An 18505-nucleotide genomic window follows, 5' to 3' on the forward strand; every position below is an offset into this window, starting at 1 on the left:
AACCCCCTGGTCAAGGTTGCAGTGAGCTGAGATCATGCCACTGCAATCCATTTTAAATAAATAAAAAGAATAAGCAAAGGTAGGAAGATTTGAAAGTGTGAATAAGGCCAGGCATGGTGGCTCATGCCTGTAATCCCAGCACTTTGGAAGTCCGAGGTGGATGGATTGCCTGAGGTCAGGAGTTCGAGAGCAGCCTGGCCAACGGGGTAAAACCCCATCACTACTAAAAATTCAAAAATTAGCCAGGCGTGGTGGTGTTATGCCTGTAATCCCAGCCACTCGGGAGGCTGAGGCAGGAGAATTGCTTGAACCCAGGAGGTGGAGGTTGCTGTGAGCTGAGATTGCGCCATTGTACTCCACTCCACTCCACTCCAGCCTGGGTGACACAGCAAGACTCCATCTTGGCGGGGAAAAGAGGTCACGTTCTTTGCCTAAGGTCACACACAATAAATAGCAGAACTTCTATTAAATCTTGGCCTGTTTGTAATAAATGCCCATTAACATTTCATAATTTGAGGCTTGTTTATTAAAAGTTTTTAAGCATGTTTTGCTCCTAACTTTTGACAAACTTCCCCAATTACAAAATTCTGTTTAAGTTGGAAGCAATATTTTCCCCTTGAATAACTCATCGTAAACATTTATTAAATATGTATTCAATTATTCCCCTTACCTCTTCCCTAGTGACTAATCTAAACAAGTTACTATATCTCCTTGATGTGGACAATCTGAAAGTCCTTGTGGCCAATTATTCCCTCCTGGCAACATGGTCTGGTAATACATAATTTAGAAAAGCAAAGCAAATTTGAGTTTTTCTTTTTAAGACAGAGTCTTAAAAAGTCTTTTTAAGTCTCACTCTGTCACCCAGGCTGGAGTGCAGTGGCACAATCTCTGCTCACTGCACCCTCCACCTCCAAAGTTCAAGCTGTTCTCTTGCCTCAGCCTCCCAAGTTGCTGTGAGCACACATGTGCTCCACCACGCCCAGCTAATTTATTTGTATTTTTAGTAGAGACAGGGTTTCACCATGTTGGCCAGGCTGATCTTGTACTCCTGACCTCAAGTGATCTACCTGCCTTGGCCTCCAAAAGTGCTGGGATTGCAGGCGTGAGCCACCACACCTGGCCGCATATTTGGTGTTTTTAAGCCTCACCCATGAGTCAAATTCTCCAGCTACACTGGAATTCTTTTTTTTTTTTTTTTTTTTTTTTGAGACGGAGTCTTGCTCTGTCGCCCAGGCTGGAGTGCAGTGGCCGGATCTCAGCTCACTGCAAGCTCCGCCTCCCGGGTTCACGCCATTCTCCTGCCTCAGCCTCCCGAGTAGCTGGGACTACAGGCGCCCGCCACCTCGCCCGGCTAGTTTTTTTGTAGTTTTAGTAGAGACGGGGTTTCACCGTGTTAGCCAGGATGGTCTCGATCTTCTGACCTCGTGATCCGCCCATCTCGGCCTCCCAAAGTGCTGGGATTACAGGCTTGAGCCACCGCGCCCGGCCTGGAATTCTTTATTCTTATTCTTTTGGCCTAACCAATTCAAAAAAACAAAGCTAGAAAAATACAGTATTTTGATTAACCTCACTTGAGAATAAGTCTCAACTGCCAACGCTCCTAAAAAATATCACTAAAACGGGTGAAAAGGCTGACGGAAATTTTCATCTTAGCTGAAAAACGAGTCATGGGCATGATGGACTAATAGGGACTGAATGTATTCTCCCACCTCAAGCAACTAAAAAACTGGACAAAATGTATGCAACAGGAGTCTTTAGAAACTGGGTAAGATAAAGGACAATAATATTTGAGAGAAGAGAAAAAAGTAGGGTGACCCTTAAAATTTTCCCACCTCACTCCCTGGAGAGTTTTCATGCCACAGCATTGAGGGGTAGGAGGTGACCCAGGTGGAATCTCTGAGTCTTGAAGACAGAGTTGAGAATAAGGGGAGGCCAAGACAGCTGGAACTCCAAAGCAGAGGATAAGGAGGACAGCATCACAGAAAGCGAGAATCATGAAAGCTGCAGAAGGTTCCCCTCTAGTTTCTACCTGAAGACTAATCAGCACATCTGTGAGAGAAAAATACCCAAGGCAAGGAAAACAACCACTGGAAAGGAGGAGGAAGAACTTACAAATCTCATACAAGGCAGGGGATAGTTTGTTTTCCCACAATCTACAGTGGAAAAACCTTGTAAGACATTAGGGATTAGGCAGAGTACTCAGTCAGCATGGAGGAAAAATTATCTTTAGACTAAAGATTGTTCTGGTCTTCTCCAACAAAGTACAAAAGCAAACATTAAACACACACACACACATACAGGTCTACATAACAAAATTGTATCCCAAAATGAGTAATGTTTATAGAAACTAGAAATACCCAGTACCCAACAAGGAAAATTTTATGATGTCTGGCACTCAATAAAAAATTGCCAGGCATACAAAGAAGCCAGAAAATATGACCCACAGTGAGGAGAAAAAAAAACCAATAGAAACAGGCCCAGAAATGGCACAGGTGACAAAATTAGTACACAAGGACAGTAAAAGCTGTAATAACTATTTTCCATATGTTTAATGAAGTGAAAGAATAAGCATAATAAGAACTAATATGGAATTTTTAAAGAAAAAACAGGGGCCAGCGCGGTGGCTCATGCCTGTAATCCCAGCACTTTGGGAGGCTGAGGCAGGTGGATCATGAGGTCAGGAGATTGAGACCATCCTGGCTAATACGATGAAACCCCGTTTCTACTAAAAATACAAAAACTTAGCCGGGCATGGTGACGGGCACCTGTAGTCCCAGCTAGTTGGGAGGCTGAGGCGGGAGAATGGCGTGAACTCGGGAGGCAGAGTTTGCAGTGAGCAGAGATCACACCCCTGCATTCCAGCCTGGGCGACAGAGTGAGACTCCGTCTCAAAGAAAAAAAAAAAAAAGTGAAAACAAAACAGAAACCAGTAGTAGTCTTTGACTCCACCTTCTCACTCTCTGATAGGCATTAAAGAAGACTGAAGATGGGCCAAGAGCAGTGGCTCACGTCTGCAATCCCAGCACTTTGGGAGGCCAAGGTGGGCAGATCACGAGGTCAGGAGTTTGAGACCATCCTGGCCAATGCGGTGAAACACCCTGTCTACAAAAAATACAAAAATTAGCTGGGCGTGGTGGCACATGCCTGTAATCCCAGCCACTCGGGGGACTGAGGCAAAAGAATCATTTGAACCAGGGAGTCAGAGGTTGCAGTGAGCCAAGATCGTGCCACTGTACTCCAGCCTTGCAACACAGCGACACACCATCTCAAAAAAGAAAAAAAAAAAAAAAAAAAAAAGAGTGAAGCTGGACCCCTTTCTTACACCATATACAAAAACCAACTCAAGACGGATCAAAGACAAGTGTAAAACCCAAAACTATAAAAATCCTGGAAGACAACCTAGGCAATACTATGCTGCAGATAGGAAAGGGCAAAGATTTCATGACAAAGTCATCAAAAGCAATCAAACAAAGGCAAAAATGGACAACTGGGATCTAATTAAACTTAAGAGCTTCTGCACAGCAAAAGAAACTATCAACAGAGTAAACAGACAACCTACAGAATGGGAGAAAATGTTTGCAAACTATGCATCTGACAAAGGTCTAATATCCAGCATCTAAAAGGAGCTAAACAAATTTACAAGATAAAACCAAACAACTCCATTTAAAAGTGGGCAAAGAACATGAAGAGATACTTTTCAAAAGAAGACATATATGCAGCCAACAAGCCTATACAAAAAAAGCTCAATATCACTGATGATCAGAGAAAGGCAAATCAAAACCACAATGAGATATCATCTCACCAGTCGAAATGGTTATTATTAATATTAAAACGTCAAAAAACAACAGATGCTGGCAAGGTTGTGGAGAAAAGGGAACACTTATAAACTATCGGTGGGAGTGTAAATTAGTTCAACTATTGTGGAAAGCAGTATGATGATTCCTCAAAAAGCCAAAAGCAGAACTATCATTTGACCCAGCAATCCCATTACTGGATATAAACCCAGAGGAATATAAATCATTCTACCATAATGACACATGCATGCAAATGTTGACTGAAGCACTATTCACAATAGCAAAGACATGGAATCAACCTAAATGCCCATCAATGACAAACTGGATAAAGAAAATTTGGTATATATAAACCACAAAATACTACACTGCCATAAAAAAGAACGAGATCATGTCTTTTGCAGGAACATGGATAGTGCCAGAGGCTACTATCCTCAGCAAAGTAACGTAGGAACAGAAAACCAAATACCGCATGTTCTCACTTACAAGTGGGACCTAAATAGTAAGAACTTATGAACACAGAGAGGGAAACAACAGACACTAGGGTCTGCTTGAGGGTGAAGGGTGGTAAGAGGGAGAGGAGTAGAAAAGGTAACTATTGGGTACGGGGTGATGAAATAATTTGTAAACAAACCCCTGTGACATGAGTTTACCTATGTAACAAACCTTCACATATACCCAGGAAACTAAAATAAAAGTAAAAAATAAATTAATTGTTAATTCTCTTTCAAGCAAAAATGGGGCATCTTTATTCTCTAAAATATTGCACAGGTAGGTGTTGCTTTGGTATCCAAAAGAATCATTCTGTGGGCTGACTTGTTAAAAGCTTTCATCTCGGCCGAACATGATGGCTCATGCCTGTAATCCCAGCACTTTGGAAGGCCAAGGCAGGTGGATCACCTGAGGTCAGGAGTTTGAGACCAGCCTGGCTAACATGGTGAAACCCCATCTCTACTAAAAATACAAAAAATTAGCTGGGTGTGGTGGCAAGGGCCTGTAATCCCAGCTACTCAGGAGGTTGAGGCAGGAGAATTGCTTGAACCCAGGAGGTGGAGGTTGCAGTGAGCCAACATCATGCTGCTGCACTCCAGCCTGAGCAACAAGAGCGAAACTGCGTGTCAAAAAAAAAAAAAAGAAGAAGTGTTTGACACAGGACTCCGCAACCTCAGACCTGCACATGTGTGAGGGAAATGTGACTAGGGATCTCAAAACATTTCACTAAATGTCCACTTTTTGGATCAATTTTCTTTCTTTCCTTTTTAGTAATGTTGCAAAAAGTATGAATGTTAACAATTAATGAATGATATGCCTACTATAGGTCCACAAATTTTTTTCATAATTTTTAAATATAATAAACAATATGAATTGAAAGTGTCTCATTGACTGACTTAAGACTGACAGGATTTTATAATGTCTGGCATCCAGTGAAAAACTGCCAGGCATACAAAGAAGCAGGAAAATATGATCCATAATGAAGAGAAAAAACAACCAATAGAAACAGGACCAGAAATGACACAGGTGACACAATTAGTAGACAAGGATGGTAAAAGTTGTAACTATTTTCCATATTTTCAACAGAGTGAAAGCACAATAAGCATTATTACAGCCCTAATATTTTTACATTTTTTAACAGATCACCATTTTTTAATTGTGTAATTCAGTGGCATTAATTACATTCAAAACATTGAACAACTGTCATGACTATCTATTTCCAAAACATTATCATCATCCCCAAAAAGAAACTCTGTCAAGCAATAGCTTTTCTCCCTCCCACTCTCCATCCCCCAAATTCCTGGTAAGTTCTATTCTACTTTACGTCTCTATGAATTTGTGTATTCTAGATACCTCATGTATGTGGAATCACACAATATTTGTCCTTCTTTGTCTTGCTTTTCTTTAGCACGATATTTTTAAAGTTCATCCATACTGTAGTATATATTACAATGCCAATCCTTTTTATGGCTGAGTATATTCCATTGTGTGCATATCAGCCAAGCTGTCACGTTTCGTTTATCAATTCATTTGTTGAGAAACACATGGTTTGTTTCTACCTTTTGGCTACCATAAATAATGCTGCAGTGAACACTGGCTTACAAGTCTCTGTTTAAGTTCATGTTTTCCATTCTTTGGGGTATATACCTAAAAGTGAAATTGCTGGGTCATATGGTAATTATATGTTTCACCTTTTTGAGGAACTGCCAAGTTGTTTTCTACAGTGGCTGCATCATTTTACATTCCCACCAGTAATGTATGAGTGTTCCAACCTCTCCACATCCTTGCCAACACTTATTTTTCATTCTCTTTTAAAAAGCGTAACCATCCTACTAGGTATAAAATGATAATCTCGTTACAGTTTTAATTTGCATTTCTCTAATAACTAATGATTTTCAGCATTTTTCAAGTACCTCTTCGTTGTACTTCTTTGTAGAAACATTTCTCAAATTCTTTGCACATTTTTGCATTAGGTTGACTATTACTGAGTTATAGGAGTTCTTTATACATTCTGTATAACAAATACCAGTTATATGATTTGCAAATCTTTTCCCCATTTTGTAGGCTGTCTTTTTACTTTCTTGACAATGTTCTTTGGTGTGCAGAAGTTTTTAATTTTGATGAAGTCCAATTTATTTTCTCTTTCATTGTACATGCTTTTGGTGTCATATCTAATAAGCCACTGCCAAATTGAAGGTCATGAAGATTTACCCGTATATTTTCTTCTAAGAGTTTTATGGTGTTCACATTTAAATTTTTGTCATTGATTCATTTTGAGTTTATTTTTGTACATAGTGCGATGTAGGGGTCAAACTTCATTCTTTTGTACATAGAAATCCAGTTGTCTCAATACCATCTGTTGAAGAGAAAATTCTTTCCCCATTGAAGTGTCTTGGCACTCTTGTTAAAAATCAGTTGGGCATATAAGTATGGGCTTCCTTCTGGGCTCTCCATTCTACTTCATTGGTCTGTATGTCTAATATTAGGCCAGTACCAAACTGTTTTGATTAACTGTAGTTTTGCAGTGAGTTTTGAGGTTGGTAAGTGTAAGTCCTCTAACTTTGTTCTTTTTCCAGACTGTGTTCGTTATTAAGGCCTCAAGCCATTTCATATGTATTTGAGAATCTGCTTTTCCATTTTTGCAAAAAAGGTTGTTGGAATTATGATAGACATTGCACTGAATCTATATATAGCTTAGGGTAGTACTGACATCTTAATAATATTTAGTCTTTCTATTCATGAATATGGAATGTCTTTTGTCAATTCATTTTTATCTAACAGAAAGTGAGTTACAGGAAACAAGCCAAAAGACCCAATGGCAGCTCTAGTCCCCTAAACTAACATGGCTTTCATTTCTCTACACTATGAAGAAAATATGACTGACTAACCCTGGAATAATTTCCAGGGTCAATGAGATCTTACATTAAAAGTGTAACAAAAATCTCACAAAAGCAGCTATTTAAACATTAACGACTTAGATAAGAAAAGTTGTCATGGTTTTATGATTGTATAGCTCTATCACAAAATTAACCAAACACATAGACACACAATAAAACATATTCTTACACACAGAAACACACACACAATAAAAGACTGTTAGTACTCTTTATTTATATAATTTGATATTATACCACAGAAGAAGGGGAGGTAATTATCTATAACTAATATATTAAAATAACATAAAAATAATTATACTTTATTCCATTTAATTCCTATAAGAATTCAGAATCTCATACAACATCTCATCATAAACCTCACAAACTTTCATGAGAGGTGCAGGAAGGCAGTTGTATCTCGGAGTTGTATATCTTGGCTGATGGAGAGATGGATGTGGTATTATCATAGAGAACTGCTCAGTGTGCTACAGTAGTCTCCAACCATTTATGTTAGTAGACATCTCTCAGTAAAAAAAGTTTTGAATATACACTCCTTAGATCCATGTATTTAAAAATTATAGACAACAACTATTCCCCACTCGTTAAATTGAATACTAGTAAAGTTTAATTTCTTTTTCTAAGAAAAAAAAATGTACTAATATTTTCTCTCCGGAACTCAATGAATCATCTTGCACTTTATAATGAACAGCACACTGCTTTAGAGTATGGTGTTTTTTTTTTAAAAAAAAGGAGAAAATGAAGGATTTTGCTCCTCATTACATATCCTTTATTTATGCTTAATACTCAGACACTCTGAAGTATTCTCTCTTTTTTTCATGATACTACTCTCTCACTTACTCTGTTAATGCTAGATCATCCTGGCCAACATGGAGCAACCCTGTCTCTACTAAAAATACAAAAATTAAGCCAGGCGTGGTGGCGCACAGCTCTAATTCCAGCACTTTGGGAGGCCGGGGTGGCAGATCATGAAGTCAGGAGTTCAAAACCAGCCTGGCCAATACGGTGAAACCCTGTCTCTATTAAAAATACAAAAATTAGCTGGGTGGGGTGGCATATGCCTGTAATCCAGGCTACTCAGGAGGCAGAGGCAGGAGAATCGCTTGAACTTGGGAGGCAGAGGTTGCAGTGAGCTGAGATCAGGCCACTGCACTCCAGTCTGGTGACAGAGCGAGACTCCATCTCAAAAAAAAAAAAAAAAAAAAAATTCTCTTTACTTGATCCACTTCACAAAAGAATTTCCAAGTGTTGCTCTTGAGGCACAGATGAGTTAAGAATGCTGATACAAGCCTGGGCATGTGGTGGCTCACGCCTATAATCCCAGTACTTTGGAAGGCCGAGGTGTGCAGATCACGAGGTCAAGAGATCGAGACCATCCTGGCCAACATGGTGAAACCCTGTCACTAAAAATACAAAAATTAGTTGGGCGTGGTGGTGCATGCCTGTAGTCCCAGCTACTTGGGGGGATAAGGCAGGAGAATCACTTGAACCTGGGAGGCAGAGGTTGCAGTGAGCCGAGATCGCACCATTGCACTCCAACCTGGCGACAGAGTGAGACTCTGTCAAAAAAAAAAAAAAAAAAAAAAGAATGCTGATATATGACACATGAGTAAAGAAGGCAAGAGAGTCCAAAGAGGCGTAGGTGGTTCTCAGAAGCAACAGAGGGGGAACCTGCCCTGTTGGTGGGTAGGAGACTAGAGAACAATTAAAATCACATCTAAAGGGCAAATAGACATCTAAAGAGGTATGACGCATTCTCATAAGGTTTTCCTTCCAGAAGTCCAACAGGAATTTTCTTTTCTTTTTTTCTTTTTTCTTTTTTTTTTTTGAGATGGGCTCTTGCTCTGTTGCCCAGGCTGGGTACAGTGGTGTGATCTCGGCTCACTGCAACCTCTGCCTCCCGGGTTTAGAGATTTTCCTGCCTCAGCCTCCCGAGTAGCTGGGATTACAGGCATGTGCCACCATGACCAGCTAATTTTTGTATTTTTAGTAAAGACGGGGTTTCACCATATTGGCCAGGCTGGTTTCGAACTCCTGACCTCACGATCCACCTGCCTGAGCCTCCCAAAATGCTGGGATTACAGGTGTGAGCCACTGTGCCCAGCCCCATCAGGAAATTTAATTCCTCATCTTGCCAAGTAAGTGGCTGGTTAGTCATCACTTGCAGCAGGAATAAAAATGACAGGGATTGTTAACAATTTCTTAAGTGAAGAAATTACAAAAAGCCCATAGCTAAATGATGTCATTTCTCAGTCTCAGCACTACTTGACTACTTCTTTCAGTTGCAACAGATAATAAAAGTATCATCATTCCTCTTTGTCGTCTGTTGTTGTTGTTGTTTTTGAGACGTAGTTTCGCTCATGTTGCCCAGGCTGGAGTGCAATGGCTGGATCTCAGCTCACCGCAACCTCCACCTCCTGGGTTCAAGTGATTCTCCTGCCTCAGACCCCTGAGTAGCTGGGATTACAGGCATGCACCACCATGCCCGGCTAATTTTGTAATTTTAGTAGAGACAGGGTTTCTCCATGTTGGTCAGGCTGGTCTCGAACTTCCGACCTCAGGTGATCCACCTGCCTTAGCCTCCCAAAGCGCTGGTATTACAGGCATGAGCCACCATGCCCGGCCTTGCTGTTTCTAAGGTAACAAATAGTTCCTCCTACCTCATGATTCGTCAAAATACATTTTTGCTCAAACGACATTTTAGAATGACACCAAAACTACAATGCTCACATAGGTATACAAAGATAATGTGAACCGCAATGCTTGGGTAGACAAAAAAATTGTAAAGATGAGGGAAAGTTACGTAATTCAGACTTGAACCAATGGTGTGTGTGTGGCCTAGTGGTTTTGGTTTATTTATTTATTTATTTATTTATTTTTAATTAAACTTACATCGCTGAGCCTTTCCCGAGAGCTGCTCCGGTGGAAGCCCTTCGATTCTCCACTGGCACTTTCACTGTCACTGTCCCTGCAGCTGTTCTGTCCTGGCTTGAGCTAAAGGCAAAAGAAAAGAGGAAAAAGGAAAAAGTTAATGGTCTCCTTCTTTTTTTTTTTTTTTTTTTTTTTTGGAGACGGAGTCTCACTCTGTCGCCCAGGCTGGAGTGCAGTGGCCGGATCTCAGCTCACTGCAAGCTCCCCCTCCCCCGGGTTCACGCCATTCTCCTGCCTCAGCCTCCCGAGTAGCTCGGACTACAGGCACCCGCCACCACGCCCGGCTAGTTTTTTCGTATTTTTTTTAGCAGAGACGGGGTTTCACCGTGTTAGCCAGGATGGTCTCGATCTCCTGACCTCGTGATCCGCCCGTCTCGGCCTCCCAAAGTGCTGGGATTACAGGCTTGAGCCACCGCACCCGGCAGTGGTCTCCTTCTTAGGTCCAGTTTTTGATTCTTGTCAACAGTGAAGAGCCAGGCACAGTGGCTCACACCTGTAATCGCAGCACTTTGGGAGGCTGAGGTAGGAGGATCACGAGGGAGTTTGAGACTAGCCTGACCAACATGGTGAAACCCCGTCTCGGGTATTAAAAATGCAAAATTTAGCTGGGCATGGTGGCACATGCCTATAGTCCCAACTACTCAGGAGTCTGAGGCAGGAGAATCACTTGAACTCAGGAGGCAGAGGTTGCAGTGAGCTGGGACTGCATCAGTGTACTCCAGCCTGGGCGACAGAGTGAGACTTCATCCAAAAAAAAAAAAAAAGTGAACAATTTAAGGTTCTGATCTTTAATATTCTTCTGTTTCTGAATACTGCCAGGCAAGCTGCCATAGAAAAAACACAGAGGGTAGAATAAGCAAAATATTCACCATGAAATGTCAATGTAGAGAAAAGAGTGGGCAAGCCTTAAATAAACATCAAAAAGCCAAACCAAGGTCCATAAATTAGAAAGTAGTCTTTCCATCAAATTTTTTCTTCTGTTCCACTGCAATTTTTTTTCAGTAATGAAAAGACCAAAAACATTGAATAAGCTGAAGTGAGATTACACCAACTATGATTTCTTACCTTTTTTCTTCTGTCTTGTCGCAAAAAAAGAAACAAATCAGAGCAAAATAAAACAAAGTTTTCTTCTCCTAGGAAAAACATGATGAGATGCTGCGATGTTATCCTTCAAACAGTGGGATGACACCTAATGATCTTGTTTATTGAGATAACATCCTGGAGGCTTCTTAGTGGATATTTAAAAGAAGCAATGAAGACCTACAGATTCAGTAAATTAAATCAGCACTTATTCAACAAATAATGTATTAAGTGCCACATCTGGGCTAGAACTAAGTGCTGAAGATATGCTACTACACCAAAAAAACAAAACAAAAGTCCTCTCATGAAGTTTATATTCTAGGGGTTTCTACACATTTAACAAGCTCCAGTTTTCCATTAAAAATGAATAAAGACGTAAAATTGAAAACCATCAGTCTATATGAGACTGTAAGTCATAAATATATGGAGCATTGGTCTACAATATCATCACCAATCACATTTTCAGAAACACCAAGCAATGTAGTATATAGGTTACAAGTCACAGCCCCTTGACAATGTTTTCAATATAACAAGACAAAGGCAGCACAAGACAAGCAAATACAACACCACAAGGAGATACATGTTCAATGAAACCAAAAAGTAGCCAGGGAGGTTCAGAGAAGTGATTTCTGAAGCCTTGGATTTTGAAAGTAGATTAAACTCATGGCTCAGAGGACAGTGAAAGACACTCCAGTGAAGAGAAAGGCAGAAAGCAAAGACAGAAAAAGCAACATACTGGGAAATGATCAGCAGTCTCATTTGAAACAGAGTTCCTTTGGGGAGACAATAACAAGAAACGTTAGAGATGGGTGCATGAATGAAAACATGGAAAATCTCAAACTAAACATAAGCTCCATTTTTCTAGACAGGAGGGAATTTCAAAGAATAGAACAGGCAATAAGTAGTAAACTTTTGCCTGCAGGGATTTCAAGTGGCTATGGTGCCAAGGGGAAGATGAAACCAAGATGAATACAGAGTGAGGCTGAATCAACATTCCTTGTAGTATTTAAAGACTACAGTTCAGACCTCACTTCTGGTCATACCATTCACAGAGTCAGCTTCCCCCATGTCTTCAAAACAAGGCATTCTTTTTTGCTATCAACCTTAACAGAAATTCACTTTTATCACATTCTTCTAAAATCCCTTTCTCCGGGAAGTCTTCTGTAAAGGAGCCCAGATAATTGATGCTAATTTTACTTTGTATCCTCCTGAGCTCTTAAGTACTTAGTTTTCTCCTCAGTTAATGCTAAACCTCCTCATTCTAAGTTAATTCAGATGCAAGTTGTATGACGCTTTTGCTATTACTATGGAATAAAAGTTCAGAATATTGTCATTCTCTCCAATTTTTCAATTTTATACTGATAATAAAGGAGAGATTTAATCTAAAATGAACATCACCTTGTCTCCATTTCCTGAACTTTTCTTGTCCATTCCTGCTCTGTAATTTTTTTCACACCAGATTCCCTCTGTCTGGAATGCTCACCCTTACCTTCTCTGTGCTTCAAGATTTTTTTTTGTTTTTTGTTTTTTGTTTTTTTGAGACGGAGTCTCGCTCTGTCACCCAGGCTGGAGTGCAGTGGCCGGATCTCAGCTCACTGCAAGCTCTGCCTCCCGGGTTTACGCCATTCTCCTGCCTCAGCCTCCCGACTAGCTGGGACTACAGGTGCCCGCCACCACGCCCGGCTAGTTTTTTATTTTTTATTTTTTTAGTAGAGACGGGGTTTCACCGTGTTAGCCAGGATGGTCTCGATCTCCTGACCTCGTGATCCGCCCGTCTCGGCCTCCCAAAGTGCTGGGATTACAGGCTTGAGCCACCGCGCCCGGCGCTTCAAGATGTTTATTAAGGCTCAGCTCTTACCTCCTCTGCTATGGTCTTTGAAGAGCTCTTTCTTTCTATTATTTGTATTTTTAATATGCCTTCAAAATTTAGCTAGCACGTCATTCTTCATTAAATGCCTTTGATAATTATGATACATTTTTCAAGCTCAAAAAGCCTATTGTTATAACACAGTTATACCGATAATAAAGTCTGCATGTGGCATGGGCCCTCCAATTCATAAGCAGTATCAAACTCTTACCCCACTGATTCTGAGTTAAGTAAGGGCAGGTAGAACTATCCCCAAGGTATGGATGAAAAAAGTAATTCTCAGTGCACAGTTAGATGTTTGACATTTGACATGGAAGTAATGATTCTGTAGCATATTAGTATTCTCCACACAACATGTTTTCAATTTCTTTGTGGTACTTGACTATAGTACAGTCACAAAGAAAAGAATCTTGTTAGGTGATATTTGATCAACACCTTTATGGCTGAGCATGGTGGCTCATGTCTATAATCCCAGCACTTTGGGAGGCCGAAGCAGGGGGATCCCTTGAGCCCAGGAGTTCGAGACCAGCCCAGAAAACATAGCAAGACCCCGTCTCTATTTAAAAAACTAATAATAAAAACTCAGTTCCCAACTTAGATGAGAGCTACATATCCAGCTACGAACTAAGAATATAAAGAGCGTCAAGGCTGTTACTAATATCCAACTGGCTTAACAAAACCTGGGCATTGCACCTGGGCCTTTTCCATGCTTCTTCATGAAAGGAAAATGATGACTATACCAAGGCATAAAAACACACTTCAGTGGCCCTGACATAAATTATCTGACTAACTGTTGATCTAGGCTAAGGGCAAAACCCAAGAAGGACTGAGAGGAAGCAGCCTGCTAGCCTTCCCAGTGCCCTGCCAGCAAAAAGCACTTCAGTGAATTCTCTTCAGAGAGCCTTACATAAAATCCACTCCTTTCTCCTCCAAAGCCAGGCTCAAGTTTAAAGGAAACTTAGGATTTTAAGCTGTCAGACAGCTCAATATTTCAAAGAAATGAATTGACTACAGTAAGTACTAAAGCTAAACCACAAGATTTCAGGCAAAGAAGTATTCATTCCTAATCCCATGAATATATTTTCTTTCTTTTTTTTTTTTTTTTCCTGAGACAGAGTTTCACTCTTGTTGCCCAGGCTGGAGTGCAATGGTGCAATCTCGGCTCACCACAACCTCCACCTCCTGGGTTCAGGCGGTTCTCCTGCCTCAGCCTCCCAAGTAGCTGGGATGACAGGCATGTGCCACCACACCCAGCTAATTTTGTATTTTTAGTAGAGATGGGGTTTCTCCATGTTGGTCAGGTTGGTCTCGAACTCCCAACCTCAGGTGATCTGCCCACTTCAGCCTCCCAAAGTGCTGGGATTACAGGTGTGAGCCACCACGCCCAGCTGAATATATTTTCAAACTAGCATTTTAGCCACATCCAATGGACCATTTGGGGTAGCATAACTAACTCAGAAGTTGTAATCCTTCATCTGAAATTCCCAGCTATCACCTACAACCAAGAGACATCACAAAGGCCAGGTGCTGACTTAAACATTTAAAGAGCTAAGAAAAATTGATCTGCTTGCATTGATTTGTATGAGCATCCATGACAGCTATTACAAGAAAGCTTTTCTTCTAACTGATACAGTAAGCTTTCAGTAAGATTTCTTACCATCAGCTTTTACATACTTCAGGACCTTGTTTATTTAAAAATTACTATAACCTACTCTCTAATGTGAGAAGCTTCTTCCCATTAGAGTATTACATATTAAATAGTTCAGGCACCACGATGAGAAATAAATAGGTAAAATGAAAGAAAGCTGGTATCTGCCATGAGTGGCAGTAATTCTATCAATGAGATTAACATCTTTTATAAAATGTAAGAAGCTAGTTTGTTTTTCATTAGATTTCATTGTCAACAATATATGCTCCAAATTCTGAAATTGTGATCCCATTATAGTGTTAACTGTTATTAATGGCTAATTAGGAAAATAACGATCCATGGTTATATCACTGCTACTGAACATGTAACGAAGTCTCATCGCCCTAGACTGCATGAAGGTAGCGCAATTCTGTGCACACCTGCTCAGCGTTTGGGAGTTGGGCTTTCCCATTCTTTTCAGCTTGGATATGGAGAGTTTCAAAAAGATGCTACATGCCCAGTAGGTGTCATTAATCCATCAAACAAAATTTACAGAAGGATAAATTATGTGGAGAATATATCTGTGCCTGTAATTTGAGAGGAATGATGCGAATTATGCAGGCAATGTAGAAGAGTGTCCAAATGGAATCTCCTTCCACAAATTTGGTTCCTCAAAGCAGCACATATACTTTTTCAGACAGATGGGTTTTCCTGTAGGAATGTAAATGAACTCTATACAAAATCTGGGGAATGTTTCAGTAAGCTCAAAAGATTCTCCTTTTTCAAGAAAATTTTAATATACCCATAGACTTCACTACCATCAAAGCAGTCAAGTATTTAATCTTGAAAAATACTGTTTTTCTTTTTCAAGATAAAACTGTCCCCAAATTGGGAAAGTATCATGGATTGAATTTGTACTATTTTATTCCTTAAGTTTTAAAGGGTATTTCAGATGAGAGGCACATAAACCAAACTAAAAAACTTAATGAAAAATGCTGATGAATCAAAATAAGCAAACACAAAATAACTACAAGTAAAATTATAAAGTTGGATAGAAAAACTATTTTAAAAAAAGAAAACTTGTTGTACTTTTAAATGTACAGTGCCAAGTTGTGCATAAAAGCCAAAATTTAACAAATTTTGGACACAAGGGCAGGGCAAGGAATTTTTCTGGGATCACAGAATCAAAGGTTCTTTTGTTATCTACAATAGTTAGAGAAAGTGTTTTAAGTAACAATTTGATAGTCTTGAAGCTAACCATTAGTAAAATTTACATGTTAAAAATATTTGCCTTCGAAATCATTATAAAATATAAAATAATTCAAATCATAATAGAGAAAGGGAAAGAAAATAAGAAAAGTGGCAAGAAAGCAAAGCATAAAATAAAGTGGTCTGATAATAATATAAATACATTAAGCTCACATTTAAAAATTTTTAAAAATCTGGTTTGTGTTGGGTAAGACAGATAGATGGATAGATAGATCAATCAACACATTGAGATCCTATTATTTATTAGTTACAAAGAACTCCTAAATTTAAAAAAAGAGAGAGAGAAAAAGACACACGATTAGAAATTAGTAGGTAAAAATTACCTGTCAAAGTCATTTTACAGTGATGAAAGGGTACAATCTTTACCTTTTATACCTCTGAAGTCTTAAGTTATAAGACATTATATAAAATTATATAAAGTAAAAAAAATTCTAAATAATAAAAGAAAGCAAAAGAAGGTGGGAGCCTTTAGCATCCTACTAATCAAGGAACAAGAAAACAAAACAATGAAAAAGGATGCAGAGGTTACAAAATGAAGTTTGACTTAGTCAACCTACAGTAAATTGGGTAACTTAAAGAGACACACCTAGAGGATCTATGGGACATTACCACCAACTGATAATGTACTAGGTAACAAAGAATATAAGAATAAATCTCAAAATGTAAAAATTATATGAACAGACTTCTCTATGATAAAAAGTAATAACAGCATTTTATGCTGAATATCCATATCACCTCAATAATAAATTAAAATATTGTACAGTTAATAAACTATAGTATAATCTGGGAGTAACCCATAAAGATATAAGATACACCTCTAACACATCTAAGTATAAAAGAGATGGCAAGCAAAACAAAAAAAAAAAGATAAATTTCTAAATACAAAAGTAAACATTCTACAGTGATACTTTCAAAACCATAAATAAACGGTCTAAAGTTTTTAAGAAGATTTAACAACATTTGTTCCAGAACATGAAAAAATATGGAAAGTTAATTTGTGCCAAAATCTGGTGACAAAACAAAAAATGAAACTACGGGATGATCTTCCTAATTTAAAAAGCTGCAAAAATCTGAAGAAATGCAGCAAATTAAATTTAATAACATATTAAAGTATAGCCCACCAAGTTCTAACAGGATTTTTCACAAGAATTTAAGATATTACCAATTCGCAAATGGTCACAAGGGAAATTTTTGAGGTGGTGGCAATGTTTTATGGTGATGACTGCATAACTCTTTAAGTTCACTAAAATTAATCAGCTTGTACCGTTATAATGAGTGAATTTTATGATATCTAACTTATATTCTAATAAAGCAGTTTATCTTAGAAAGGAAAGATCCCATCAGTTTAATCTCTTACTCCAGAAAGTCAGGATCCTGTTAATAGTTCAGTTGATTAGGTCAGGCTTACAGAAGAACTTCCTTTCATAAAGTCAACAGTGCTACCTAAGAAAACATGGGAGTAAATAAGGGGCAAGTATTTCTAGGGTCATCTTGGAACTCTGCCTACCATGGTGGATTTTAAATAAGAAAGTTTGGTATTCCCTCAAAATTCATGTATCATAAAGTCACTCTAATGCAATTAGAACAGTTTCATTAATGCAAAGTAAGAAACAGGATTTCTGGATATGTTTGGACTTTGAAAAGTTATTTATCTGTGTTAATGATATTCCCAATAAACACTTAAGGTATTATTATACAGGAAATGACTTAAAATTGTGCTATTAGCTTAGAAAATAAAAACTGCTGAAGTGCTTCCAGCTGCCAAACACACACATTACTTAAAGGGGTTCAGTGGACTTCATAGCAGTAGAAAAACTGTAAGTTAATAATTTATTTTATTTATGTATTTATTTATTTATTTATTTTGAGATGGAGTTTCGCTCTTGTTGTCCAAGCTGGAGTCCAATGGCGCAATCTCAGCTCACTGCAACCTCCACCTCCTGGGTTCAAGCGATTCTCCTGCCTTAGCCTCCCGAGTAGCTGCGCCCACCACCATGCCTGGCTAATTTTTGTATTTTTAGTAGAGACAGGGTTTCACCATGTTGGCCAGGTTGGTCTTGAACTCTTGACCTCAGGTGATCCACCCATGTCGGCTTCCCAAAGTGCTGGGATTACAGGCATGAGCCACTGTGCCCAGCCCTAATAAAATTTAAAGAGGAAAATAAGCCAAGATCAATCTAACTATATAGCCTCAAACATAAATAAGAAGCAGTTAAGAAAATCGAGAGAGATCTGACCGACTTTGATATCATTACTATAGACACACTCAATCCAGACAGCAGAACTTAATAATGTTCTACTGCTTATCAAGAGAATTGTAACTCTACTCTCTATTATTAGGCCAAAAGGATATTGTGATACTATTTCTTCATAACCTAATAATGTGAAGGCAAGAAAATGGAAGTGTAAAAGGCAGTGTTTGATATATAACTCACATATCTATCTATAACTTGGATACTATTCCTAGGTTTAATTATGCTGTAAAATGAAATTCTAAGGCCCCCTCACCATCTGAATGGACTCTTCCTCTTGGCAAGGGCATTCTAAGGCTAAC

The 18505-nt window shown here is 39.0% G+C and overlaps 1 protein-coding gene across 5 annotated transcripts in view; it reads right to left on the minus strand.

Annotated features, from left to right (window-relative positions):
- Positions 1 to 18505, minus strand: part of AUTS2 (activator of transcription and developmental regulator AUTS2) — a 1206381-nt gene that overhangs the window by 661878 nt on the left and 525998 nt on the right. For all 5 annotated transcript variants that reach the window (XM_073012671.1, XM_073012673.1, XM_073012672.1 and 2 more), the window contains one exon: positions 10070 to 10171. In XM_073012671.1, the coding sequence (XP_072868772.1) occupies positions 10070 to 10171 (102 nt within the window). The remainder of the gene's footprint in view (positions 1 to 10069; positions 10172 to 18505) is intronic.

This window comes from Chlorocebus sabaeus, chromosome 28 (assembly GCF_047675955.1).
Source record: "Chlorocebus sabaeus isolate Y175 chromosome 28, mChlSab1.0.hap1, whole genome shotgun sequence".
NCBI lineage: Eukaryota > Metazoa > Chordata > Mammalia > Primates > Cercopithecidae > Chlorocebus > Chlorocebus sabaeus.